Below are 12528 nucleotides of genomic sequence, written 5' to 3'. Positions count from 1 at the left end.
GTGAAAAAATTGCGGAGTGAACCCGGATTAAGTCCGGAGCAAATGCGAAACGGATGACTGTTTATTTATTTGATCCCCTCAAAGTAAAATTCACTCCGAAAAGAACGAAGTTTTTTTTAATATAAAAGATCCGAATCAGAGTGAATGCGGATTTAAATAAAATCTAGATCACTCCGTAATTACTCCGCTGAAAAAACAAGCTCTGTATTTACTTCGTATGTGGAGTGATTTTTTTTTCAACTTCAGACTCCAAGTGACGGAATGAATTCAGATTTTAAATAAAATCCGTAATCACTCCAAATTCACCCTCAATTTTTTACAGTGTAGATAGAATCACTAAAAACTACAAGATTAAAATTTTTGATGTCATTATAAAACAATTAATCATGATGTAAAGTAGAGTAACAATAAATCAAAATCAGAGTGAGTTTCTTAATGACAGAAAAGATGACACGATGATAAGTCGATAATAATTATTCATCATCCCTCATCCCGTCCTATCATTTTTCTCTTCATTATAATTTTTTTCCGTACGATAACATACACCCATATGTACATGTATACTCATATATAATTTGATTTACAAACAACACCTGTTTCACAAGTGTGATTAATGTCTATCCACATTCTTGTCTCGTTGTAATTCCTTGCTCATTTCCTTATCTATTCATTTGAACAGCGAATCAACATGGTCATTTGACTTTATCACCCTGTCAAGTTTTATACTGTCGTAGAAAATGAGCTTGTAGTAAAATGTGGTTAAATCCACCTTGACAACGACAGCAATGACAAGGACGCCTCAACCAGAGCAATAACCGTCTTTCGGTATTTTCTTCTCGGCTCTTTAGCTTTATCAGCCAGATAAAATGTAATAAAATCAGTTACAGACAATTTAATTTTATCACCAGCTAAAAACTCAATAGTGTCTACTTATTTACATAATGCGGCACGTTCAACGTTGTTTCATTTTAAAATAAAACGATGATAATAAAAATTATAAATTTAATCGGAATGTAAATATGAGAGGCTTATCGATAATAATCGTACATCGATAATTCATTGTCTGGTTTATGTTACTGACAATGAGGCGTTGTTCACCAGCATCGAGACCTTGCTAACGTAAGTGGATAAATCACGTACTAGTACGTGTCGCGGCACAAGTTTAAATTATACATATATACGCCTTAGAAAACATTACAAAGAGAACGCTTGAAGGGGTGTGTATGTGAATGTGTGCGTGGTCGCGGTGCACGCTTTCATACGATGGAAATCAAGCTTCTAAATCTAAATGACGCCCGTATACCCGCGACACGTCTACTCTTATATACTTTAAATGCAAGAGGTAACTATACAACTACGACTAATTACCGTTAACGCGAACTTGGTTAATTAACGTCTACGTTAATTCTTCATTCATTTAATTCTTAAGTAGTATTTTACTCCTTAAATATACTATAGAGGATACTATATACTTTAAAAGTAAGTTTACTGGAAAACACCAACTAGCAACTTTTCGTCTGTTTACCGTCCTAAATGAATAAGAATTTCTTTTCTCTACTTTTTCGAGCTTTATGCTTGTCCAAGTAAGCCACCGCCGCTGCTACTGACTACTTTAGTACATAACTCTATATCTATCTCTTCTATAGTACTATCTTGTGTCCACTGTGAATTGCGTTGTTGACAATGTTAGTGTACGCGAGTTTTAGTTGAGTTGGATGCACTGCAATTACAACTTTTTTTTCGCTTACCATCAGCAGCACCACCCTCATCCATTTTTTATTTTATTTTCTTTTTACTCATTTATTTTTCGCGTAATTAATGAAAGCTCGCTGGCGTCTAGCAGCGTCGGTTTCGACGTCGGCAATGGTAACAGTAGTGTGGTCGACGAGACTGCGCCTGAGATTTCCGCGCGAATATCTCATCGCCAGTAAAAACAAAAAAAAATAAAAATAAATAAAAAAATCAGAGCAAAAGCGAATGCACACCGAGAAGTAAGAGTATAAGAGTAAGAGGATATATACATATATACAGAGTATATGATATAGTATATAAAAGAGTAGACTCCCCCGCTACGATTCGCCTCGTTAACAGGCTCCGCACCGTTAAATCGCATGTTTATTAAAACGATGCATAAATTTCTGTCAACCTGGTATACCGATATGCTTCTTCTCATTCGTCGAACCCAACACTTGGTTTAATTCTCAAGTGTATTTCCTTCCTCTTGTATCCTTATTCACTCTCATTCGCGTCCTTATCTATCGGTCGGGATACTTTAAAGATGTTAGTATATAATACTTGTCACAAGACACAAGACATACAACTTGCATCCATTCGTTATACGATAGAATGTCCACTACCTATATATGATTAGGGACTTTTTATAAATGTGTAGGTGGATACGCTAACCTGAGTGTCACGCTATTCACTACTCCCTATACTGAGCACTTGCACACTTTAATAGTCAGGTATAGGCAGTATGAAGATAATAGAGAGGGTGTAATGATCTAAGTAAGTACGATAAAGAAAAAATACTTATAACCGTTAATGCGTCAAGACGCTTTGGCTTTATACTTATATGAGGAGAGACGAGTGCATAGCTTACCCACGTATTATTATTATAAGACCCTATCGATGAAGTTCACGTGGGCTCGATTGTATACGTGGGTCTTGTATACGTTTGTTGTGTTACACCATATAATATTTACTACGTACCTATAAGACTATCCAATTCACCGCTAGAATTCACGCTGAATCATCTTTTCACCACGTACTAATATTATTATTATTATTACTATTATTATTTTACAAAGCATCCCGGATATGATTAAGACTTAGATTTTAATATTTTTATCACCTATCGAGCCTATTATTATGGAATAAACAAAGAAATAAGTAAAAAAGAATGGTGGAAAATCAAAAAGTGCACACCTCAATCGCTCATTTTATTTTTAATCATTACCTTTATTTTATAATATTATTTTGATTTTTTCATTTCTTATTTTCAGTTTAATTTTTTTTAAATATCCCGCTTTTTTGTCTTAGATGTCGCTTTTTTTCAATCCTACTGTTACGCTAGTGCTGCTGCCAGTAATTGATGGAGAGATAAAAGGAAAAGAATAATAATAATAGTAAAAAAAAAATGGCAACTAAATTTTACATGAATTACAAGTTGTTATTAATTGCAATTAAACCAAAAAGAGTTGGATAGCAATTAACGAAAAGGTTCTTTTAATCACCAAACTAACGCTAATAAAAAAAATTAAGCCCGTGAGCCATTTTATTCGTGAATTATCGTAATCACAATAAATCACTTAATTAATTGACATCAGAGCTTCCCTCAAAATGATTTATTTTTAAAATAACATATTAAAGATTCAACTTTATGTTGTATTATAATCACTCCTTAATAAATTCTCTTTATGATGATATAAATTTCAACCTATTTGAATGTACTTTAAAAAGCGTAGAGATGGTTGAAAGTGAGTGAAATATCCGCAAAAAATCGAATACCAAAAAGCACAGTGATTTCGCCCTTGGGGTGAAAAGTTTCTTAATTTAAAATATATTTACTGGAAGTACTAAGATATTACTTACATTCACACATTTATTGATTATTGATTTAAAGATCTGATAGGGATATAAGGGTTGTACAGATCAGGGTCAAGCATATCCAATGACGAGGGTAGAAATGAATATCCGGTTGGTTTTGACGTCACCTCTTCTCTCTGCTCAAGGCTGCAAAGTAGAGGAGGCTGAGTGGTTGTCTACAAACTTTGATTACATCTGCCGTAGCGTCTTGATACCATCCTCATTCCTTCTCATTTCGCAGTACTTAGCTAACATCAGCTATTTGTAGTTGGTATATAATGGGTAGTATATATGCGTAGTATCTTATTCTGTTTTGATGCCATCAGTTTCTTGATGATTGTATGACAATAACTTATGTACAATACATACGACAGATAGAACTGCGTAGTATATTGAATTCTTGAGGAATAAATATGCTGTCATATTTCAATCAATCAAAACTTTATGAGATGAGTGAAAAAAAAAATTTTTAGAATATAATAAAAGTACATCATAGTATTTTCTTCAGACACTCTACTCTTAGAGTCTTGAAGACGACGCCTACGCAGATGTCTGCAAGGCTCTTGCCTGTGATGTTGAGTAATATATTGATTCAAAAAATAATAAACATATATAAACGCCCAAGAATTTATGAAATTTAAAAACAATAAATAATTACTTGCAACAACGACAATTAATCGAGACACTTTAGTACCTGAAAAATTATCAAGTTATCATGATAAACTTCTAAGAAGCTACACCAGAGTTATTTTAATTGAGCATAGCCAAGAAGCGCCGCCGACGCGAAAAGCCATGGCGTCGTTCTTGGAAGCACAAATCCGTCGAGTTTGTTACTCTCTTTCTCTCTGGTCTTCTTTACTCTTGTAAGTGCGAATGAGAAAATATAGTCTGTAAGTTTAAGTTTAAGCTTAAATTTTATTTCTTACAGTCAAAGCTCACTATACAAATGTATCTATACATTATAATTTTATTTATACGACGGAAATAATTTTTATTTTATTTTACCATACATTTATCTTACTATACCATAAATTTATTTTAACTAAATAAACTTGCCATCCATTATTCATAGTAAATATATCTATATATATTTCTTAATTCAATTGACTCTGGTAAAATTCTGTCCTGTTATATCGACATACTAAATTACACGTTTTTGCGATTATATTAGCACATCAACAAGAGCACGAAACGTGCTTTGAATTTGTAAGATCAAAAGATCAAGAGATAAAATTTTGATGATGGGTTAACGTCACGTTCTCGTCATCGACCGAATGTCAAGGGATCACAGTAGTAATTTGTTTTAACCCTCTGGGTGGTTCATCATATACTGCCTGTATAAAGAATCATTTCTTATCTTACATTTAAAATCCTCCGGGAAGTCAAATCTCGTTACTTCCTTCTTTCTTGGTTACGTTAACTTAACCCTTCCCTCATCAATATTATAGAAAAAACAGTAAAAATAGAAATAAAGCAATAAAAAAAATCAACTCGTTTAATAAGACCTTAATAACTTCTTTTCCAACGGGAATACCGGACGTTGGTACTCAACTAGACGGCTGCATCTGACGTCGACTCACTTCCTTCGTCATTGCTTCCTCATCATCTTCCTCTTCTTTCTAATATTCTTTCTTTCTTTCTTTCTTTCTTTCTTTTTTTAACTTCTTTCATTTTATTTTTACTTGCACTATTTTCTTTTCACACTACTACTCTTTTCCTGCTCTTTTATTCCCTTTTAAGTTTACATTGACAAGAGCAAATTCACACTTTGACTCGTATAACAGAGTTATTTCTTTGTCAACTACAACGTAACTTAACAGTAGCTTTAACAGAGCATCAAACTTCTTAAGAAGTTAACTTGGAACTAGCTGCTATTGCTACTGAGAACAAATATACTTATTGTTGTTATATTATTACTCATTTCATAAGCAACCCAATTGTTTATATTGATTAAAATACTTGTTTTAATGTAATATAATATTGTAACTTATCTTGTTTCTTTTGTTTTGTTACAGAGACCTACAGGGGAATAATATTTCTGTTGTCTTTAAGACTGACTTTGAAGATATGGCAGCTCTTCATGTATTGTAAGTATTTTATATTAATCTTAATTATTAATTTCAATACGTATATAAATAATTATTGAAATATTGAAATAACCGATGACATCAATAATTGATGATAACATTGTTTAATTATTTCCCAGACAATTATCAAACAACCAAATTCATACAATTGAAAGAGGAGCTTTTAAGGATTTGGTAGCAGTAGAAAAATTACGTTTAAACAATAATCAAATTCGCTATCTACCAGACACTCTATTCAGCAATATGATGAATTTACGAAGACTGTAAGTACTTAGTTAACCTGTTAATTAAATTAATTAACTCGAGTATCAATTGATAATGGAAAACTCTTTTCATTTTATCTTAAGTGAACAAGTCATAACAATTGTTTAACAAGACAGCTTCGTTATACTTTCGAATACCTCCTCCCCTTGAATTTACTTTTTTAAGGATTTCAGTTTAAACGCGCAAAAATTTAATAATGACACCATAATTGATTTAACAATTTTTCAACTTTAATTCAATTCTAAATAATCTTTGAATCATAATGCTTTAAAATACTGTCAATAATTAGATTTTATCCCGCATGTATCAGTGTGGAATCATCAATGAGGCATTCTGATACATTTTGCTTCATACCTAACTCTATAACTGATGACAAAAATGATCAAAGTGAGAATAACTGACGCCACAGTCCATCTTACGGTATTAGAAGAAATTATTATTATTTCAAATTTAAATTCAAATTTTTAAACCAAATCAAATTAACTTTAAACTTCGTGTGTGAAAATTTCTTTTCGGCTCCACTGGGATTTGAACCTACGCCTGGCCAGTGATCAAGAATTAAAGAGTATATATCTCGACTTCTTATGCCAACTATAAATATCAATTAGTACTGATTATTCAGTCTAGATCCCTATCGCTGGTACCAATTATACACGTCACTATTATTTACGCTTTATTAGGAAACAATTTATACGTATACCAAAGGGTATGGGATGGGGGTCGGAAGTATACCCGACAGGTTTATAAGAAAAGCTAAAATAATTTTTTTATTATTAAATTTTATTAGCAATATTTCTTAGAGATAAATACCATAATAGAAGTATCATATAAACACAGCAGGAATCGAACTTAAACCCTCCGACATTTACCATGAAACTATACAATATAAAGTATCGTATAAAATTTTAAACTATCGCGGTCTACATTACATTCTTTACAGTCAATATAGTCACGTGTCCCGAGTTTCAATAAACTCAACTTCTCTACACACTTGTTATACCGTCTATACGAATCCCTAGTTTTAATTTGCCCCAGGTCATGAATATACAAGCTAATAAACTTTGTTTTAAATAAAATAAATATTTATGACAAATTAAAATACAAAGATTTAAAATTTTAAGCAAATCTTGATAGTAAATAAAAAATTATCCAAGGACGAAATTACAAATGCAAACATTCAGACGTGATTTAACAGCTTATCTCGATTGTACCAGGACGTTAACGTTTGGTGTATTTCGATCTTCTTCAGCAGCTGCTACACAAGAGAAAGAAAAGGAGAGAAAAAGAGAAAGAAAGAATAAGGTCGTGAAGTCAAAAAGTGCACGCGATGAATGGTGCACACGGTTAGTATAAATGAAAGTTGTGTTAGTGAAGCAATACCATGATATGATTTTCATAAAAGATAATCGAGACGAGGTATGTTGGCGTGAGATGCCAAGCATGAGATACATCCATCATCTGACAAAGTGGCCAGACAAATGAGTCTCAAAAGTTACTGGTGCCTCATCATCCTCAAGCACAACATCACCAATAACAATAATACCAACACAAACAACAATTGCATCGAGCCTCAATTGCACGTCCTTGTAGTTTGCCTCGAAAATATTACACTCGCTCTCTCTTGTAATGAAATGTAATACAATCTAGGATACGACTTAAGAACACTTTTATGTTCATTCGATATTTTTTACTTTGTTAGTATCAAGTGCAGGTGCTTGCTTAACTAGAAGTATATACTTTACAAATTTATTACTTTTTTACGATTATCACTATTTAAAATATATGTTATTTATTTTCCGTGGCGCCTTATTTATTTATTTACTTTATTTTGTTATCTTGAGTAAAAATAGTATGTAGAGAGTTTATGTGGTCTTGTGCCAGTAGAGATACGTGCCAAGAGGATTTAAAGATAATCATGGAATCCAGTGCTTGCTTGCAGCATCGTTAAAATTTTTTCTGTAACTTTAATTGGTAGTAGCAATTGCTAAATCGCATTATCCTAAAATAAAGACCTCTTAATCTTTATACATTTTTACATTTTTAAATCGTTTTCAAGGAAACATTATATAACATTTTTAAACAATTCAATATAATTAGAATTGTTTATATTATAGGGGTGTGTGAATAGTTCAAACTTACGAATTACTTGTATCGAATTGAATCAGACTATTCGAACTATTCGAAAAATTCGAAACTTTCCGAATCGCTCGTAAATTCTTGAATTATTCAAAAATTTACAAACAATTCCGGAATTTTCTTTTGAACGACTTAAAATTGTAATATTTTTCCAATAATTCAAATTTTTGTCAGAGAAAAATAGAGCTTAGACACGAATCTACGAAAAAATTATTTTCGGTTACATTAAAAACTAAGCTCTCCATTACATAAAAATTGGATACACTGTAAAATGAGCGGTGTTAAAAATGGACTCGTTTTAACTCCGCCCGGTGTAAAAATGTAATTACACCGGTGTAGGAGGAGTAATACACCGGTATTAAAACGGGGTAACCGATGTAAAAGCGGGGTAAATTGCGTCCGCTTGGAGTATTAACTTTAAAGATTATAAAACACAAAAAATGTCAGTTCTTTATGAAAATGAATAAAAAATATCATTTATTAACAAGTATAGTGATCGAGTAAGTAAAAATATTTACAAAGTAAAATATTTTAACACCGGTCTGGAATATTCACACCGGTGACGGCGTTATTTTCACACCGCTTTCGGGGGTAAATTTAACACCGATAATTTTTACACCTACACCGCTTGGACTTACCCCGGTGATTTTTTACAGTGTATTTAAAAGCTGATCAGAACTTGCTCGATTCGAATCGAGTAATTTGAAAAATTAAAATAATTTAAAAACTTTCGGATGATTCTAAAATTGACAAATAATTTGAAAAGTTACGAATATTTCGAATTATTTGATTGAAAATTCGAATCGATAATCGAACCCGATTCGCACACCTCTATTATATTAACAACATTTACAATTTTCAATAATAAGTACGCTGGGTCAATAAAATGTGCAAGCTCGCGTGTTGAAATTTTATTATTAAATTTTTTCATCAATCATTTTTGAGTGGCATTAAATCATCAAAATTTGCTATATCATTTTTAGTCAAATAAATTTTTCAAATTATCAATCATAATTTTTTATTCATTTTGATAATTAATAAAGACATAAATAGAGTTAAAATATAGATATACCTAATACCTCGAAATTGTAGAAATATCATGATTATTCTCATATATTCATATCATAGAACATGAGTAACCTAGAATCATAGCAAGAATATTATATAATTGTGATACAATATAGATTTGACGAATAGTATTATTCCTACATTTTAGCCGGATGAATTTAATACTAGTCTTATCAATAGTGCAAGCCGCGCATCTGGAATCGAGGGAAATACAGAAGCTAATACAACAAGAGATCAAGAGAGAGTCGTCCATTGAGTCCTTTGTGAATTCCATTGCGGAATCATGAATGTCCCGTGCGGGTTTGCGCGACGTCGAAATTCGGTAATTGCTTTCTCGATTGGGTCGAGTGAACTGGGACTCGGATTTCCCCACGCTTGTCTTACTCCAAGACTTATAATGTTCCACTCTCTATCATACTCATGACTATCCTCTGCCATAATATTGCAGGCTCAACGGCGAACATAATTACAGATTGCGAGTTTCGAGGAAATAGACGGTCAATGGCGAACCGTGCCCCAACGGTCCCTAACCTATCATCACTGATGTCTGGTTAGCAGCGTAAACTATAGTATCCTCTATATAACTTTCAAGTTAATCTATTCTTTGCAGAAGTCTTTTACGTTACTGGCCGAGAAAAAAAAAACATTGTACATCCCATCTACCCACACATATGCATACATAATTAGGAAAATATACACGGAAAAAATTTTATTATACTATCTACGATACTAAGTTTATAATTTAAACTATTTGCAATGGTTAGCAAAATTTTTCAGTGGTAAAATAATTAGTTTTACCATTGAGAATGATAACAGTAACAATCGATGGTGGTGACGATTGAAGATCCTGATTGTAACTATAAAAGATTATATTTGTTACAATCGGAGATGGTAACTGTTAGCATTCAAGGTTGTAAACATTCTTCAACAGAAATAGGATTAATTTATACAAATTTAAATCCTTTATTCATATCCATATTTTAGCTACGTACATTTTGTCCTTTCAATAATTAAAATAAGTAACAATACAATCGTTTAAGTCCAAATATAATACAAAGTTCCAAATATTAGAGCTATTATTGATAACTTTAAATGATTGAGTATGATCATCAAATTGCAACCATCCAAGTATCAAGTGAAATTCATCACATATAAAGTTAAACAAACAGAAAATTACATGTAGACAAGCTTCAGACTGTAACGCCGATATTTAAATTCTTTATTAATTTAGATAGTAATTATTATTTGGGCTGATGGTAACTATTACTGTCAGGTTATTAAGAATTACGATGTTGATGGTAGTCATTATTAGTTAAGATAATAAAAGTTATAATTTCTGATTATCATCAATAATTGTAGATTTTGCCATATAGTTGGTAGATACTACAATTCAGATTCTTTCTCTAATAATTTAAATAATATTCACTACTATCGAGTTCAGTTTAAAAATTTTACTATAACTAGATGATAACTTGTACTATAGAATTCTCTCCGTGTATAGATAGAGATATGTACACAGATGTACATATACACACACACACTAATGCATACATATTTTCAATGCACTCTAATTCTAAAAAGTAATGACAAACAATAAAATACGCACGTATGTATAGGTGTTCTTTGCCAATAACAACTGTGCCAAGTCAATTGATCTCTTTGTTGGCCTTTAACTTTTACGTACTCAAGCATTCTTCAAGTATTCCGACAGTATTATAGCTTCGTGCTTGCAAAGAACAATGAACTTAATACGCTTGAATGCACACATGTACACGATTTCAGTGTAACGAAAAGTTCTAAGTAGCTGAGAAAAAAACTTACTCCTTATCAGGTCGTAATAATTTATTCTTTTTGAGACTAGCTCCCTAATGTACATTATTACAATTGTAAATATCCGGTGTATTGACATGTAGTGGTACATTACAACCCTGATGATGACTAACTACCAGGTATACGTGCCGGTGACCCCACTTGTAACATGTAAATAATGCACTGGTTTAAGTAGGCCAAACTCGTGACAAGTGCAAGTGGCCCGAGCATTTATTCATCATCGTGACATGACCTCGCAACAACTACGACTTTACACAACTGCGTTATGTACTAAACTTTTCAGATCAATGACATTTGTTATGACATGATTCATTTATTTCCCTCTCTTTCTAGTGTCTGATACTCTATAATCCTAGTTGACGTTTATTAATTGTTTATTTATTTAACTTTGTTTTACAGAGATCTTAGTCACAATCAAATCGCAATGATTGGACCCAAAACTCTGCGTGGGGTGTCTGCTTTGAAACACTTGTAAGAATTTTTTTTATAATTATAATAAAAAATCCGAGCTTTTTTTTCAAGTATAATCAATTATTAAAATGGTAATTAATAAATTGAATTTCCAGATTAATTGACAATAATGTACTGACTTGCATCGACGAAAGTGCGATTAGAGAATTGAAAGATCTAGAAATTTTGTAAGTATCTATAAAAAGAATGAGATTCAATGTTAGGAAAGTGTTTTTTAAATATAATAAAATTAAAAAACAATCTGGTTTAGAACTTTGAACAACAACAAATTAACAACCCTTGGGAAGGAGATGCTGTTTGGTCTTTCACGATTGCGTACCTTAAAACTCACGGACAACTTTCTAGTTTGCGACTGTCACCTGGCCTGGCTGTCACGCCATCTAAAGAGTATTCCACGACTTGGACAGCATACAAAATGTGCCGCGCCGGCTCATCTCAAGGGACAAAATCTCGTCGATTTGCAAGTATGTCATAAAGAGTGGAAAAGAGTCTTGAATCTTTAGTTTTGCGTCTCTGGACTTAACTTTAAATGCTTATACACAGCAAAGTTTGTCCATTATTGTTTTTTTGTACGCGTATAAGATACATGAAATAAAGTGAATAACCAGTTTTATACCGGCACTTTAAAGTAACTACAAAAGAATAATAATAAATGTTACAACCGGGAATAATCGTCTCTCTATATGGATGAGATCATTTTGTCGTTTATTCTATAGTACTTGTAATAATATACCAGTACCAAACTATTTATCCGTGTTTTTAACTTTAAACCACTTTGTTGGAATAAAATGTCAATTCTGTGGGTGGGCATCCGATTAATTTTCACATAATACTTCTATCGTAAATCACATTAAATTACGTTAAATGTTTAAAACTGGAAGTATACAATAAGTTATACTTAATAATAATAATAATACCCGTGTAAAAAAAACTAGTTCCAAAAACGTTCCTGACAGAGAACTTTCAAAATTGAGACAATTCTAAACTTTGAGTTGAACATTTTTGTAACTTTAAACTAATTACAAGTGTGAAAAATTTTCAACTAATATGGACTTTTCTTGTGGGTTTCTATTTTTTTGAAATT

General features: G+C 32.0%; 1 protein-coding gene across 2 annotated transcripts in view; it reads left to right on the top strand.

Moving 5' to 3' along the window:
* Positions 1-12528, top strand: part of LOC130672211 (protein slit) — a 263294-nt gene that overhangs the window by 231192 nt on the left and 19574 nt on the right. For both annotated transcript variants that reach the window (XM_057476628.1, XM_057476627.1), the window contains 5 exons: positions 5604-5675; positions 5795-5938; positions 11373-11444; positions 11540-11611; positions 11695-11908. In XM_057476628.1, the coding sequence (XP_057332611.1) occupies positions 5604-5675; positions 5795-5938; positions 11373-11444; positions 11540-11611; positions 11695-11908 (574 nt within the window). The remainder of the gene's footprint in view (positions 1-5603; positions 5676-5794; positions 5939-11372; positions 11445-11539; positions 11612-11694; positions 11909-12528) is intronic.

The sequence above is a fragment of the Microplitis mediator genome, chromosome 7, assembly GCF_029852145.1.
Source record: "Microplitis mediator isolate UGA2020A chromosome 7, iyMicMedi2.1, whole genome shotgun sequence".
Lineage (NCBI taxonomy): Eukaryota > Metazoa > Arthropoda > Insecta > Hymenoptera > Braconidae > Microplitis > Microplitis mediator.
The sequence above is the reverse complement of the archived record's forward strand: the minus strand, read 5'-3'. Positions and strand labels throughout refer to the sequence as shown.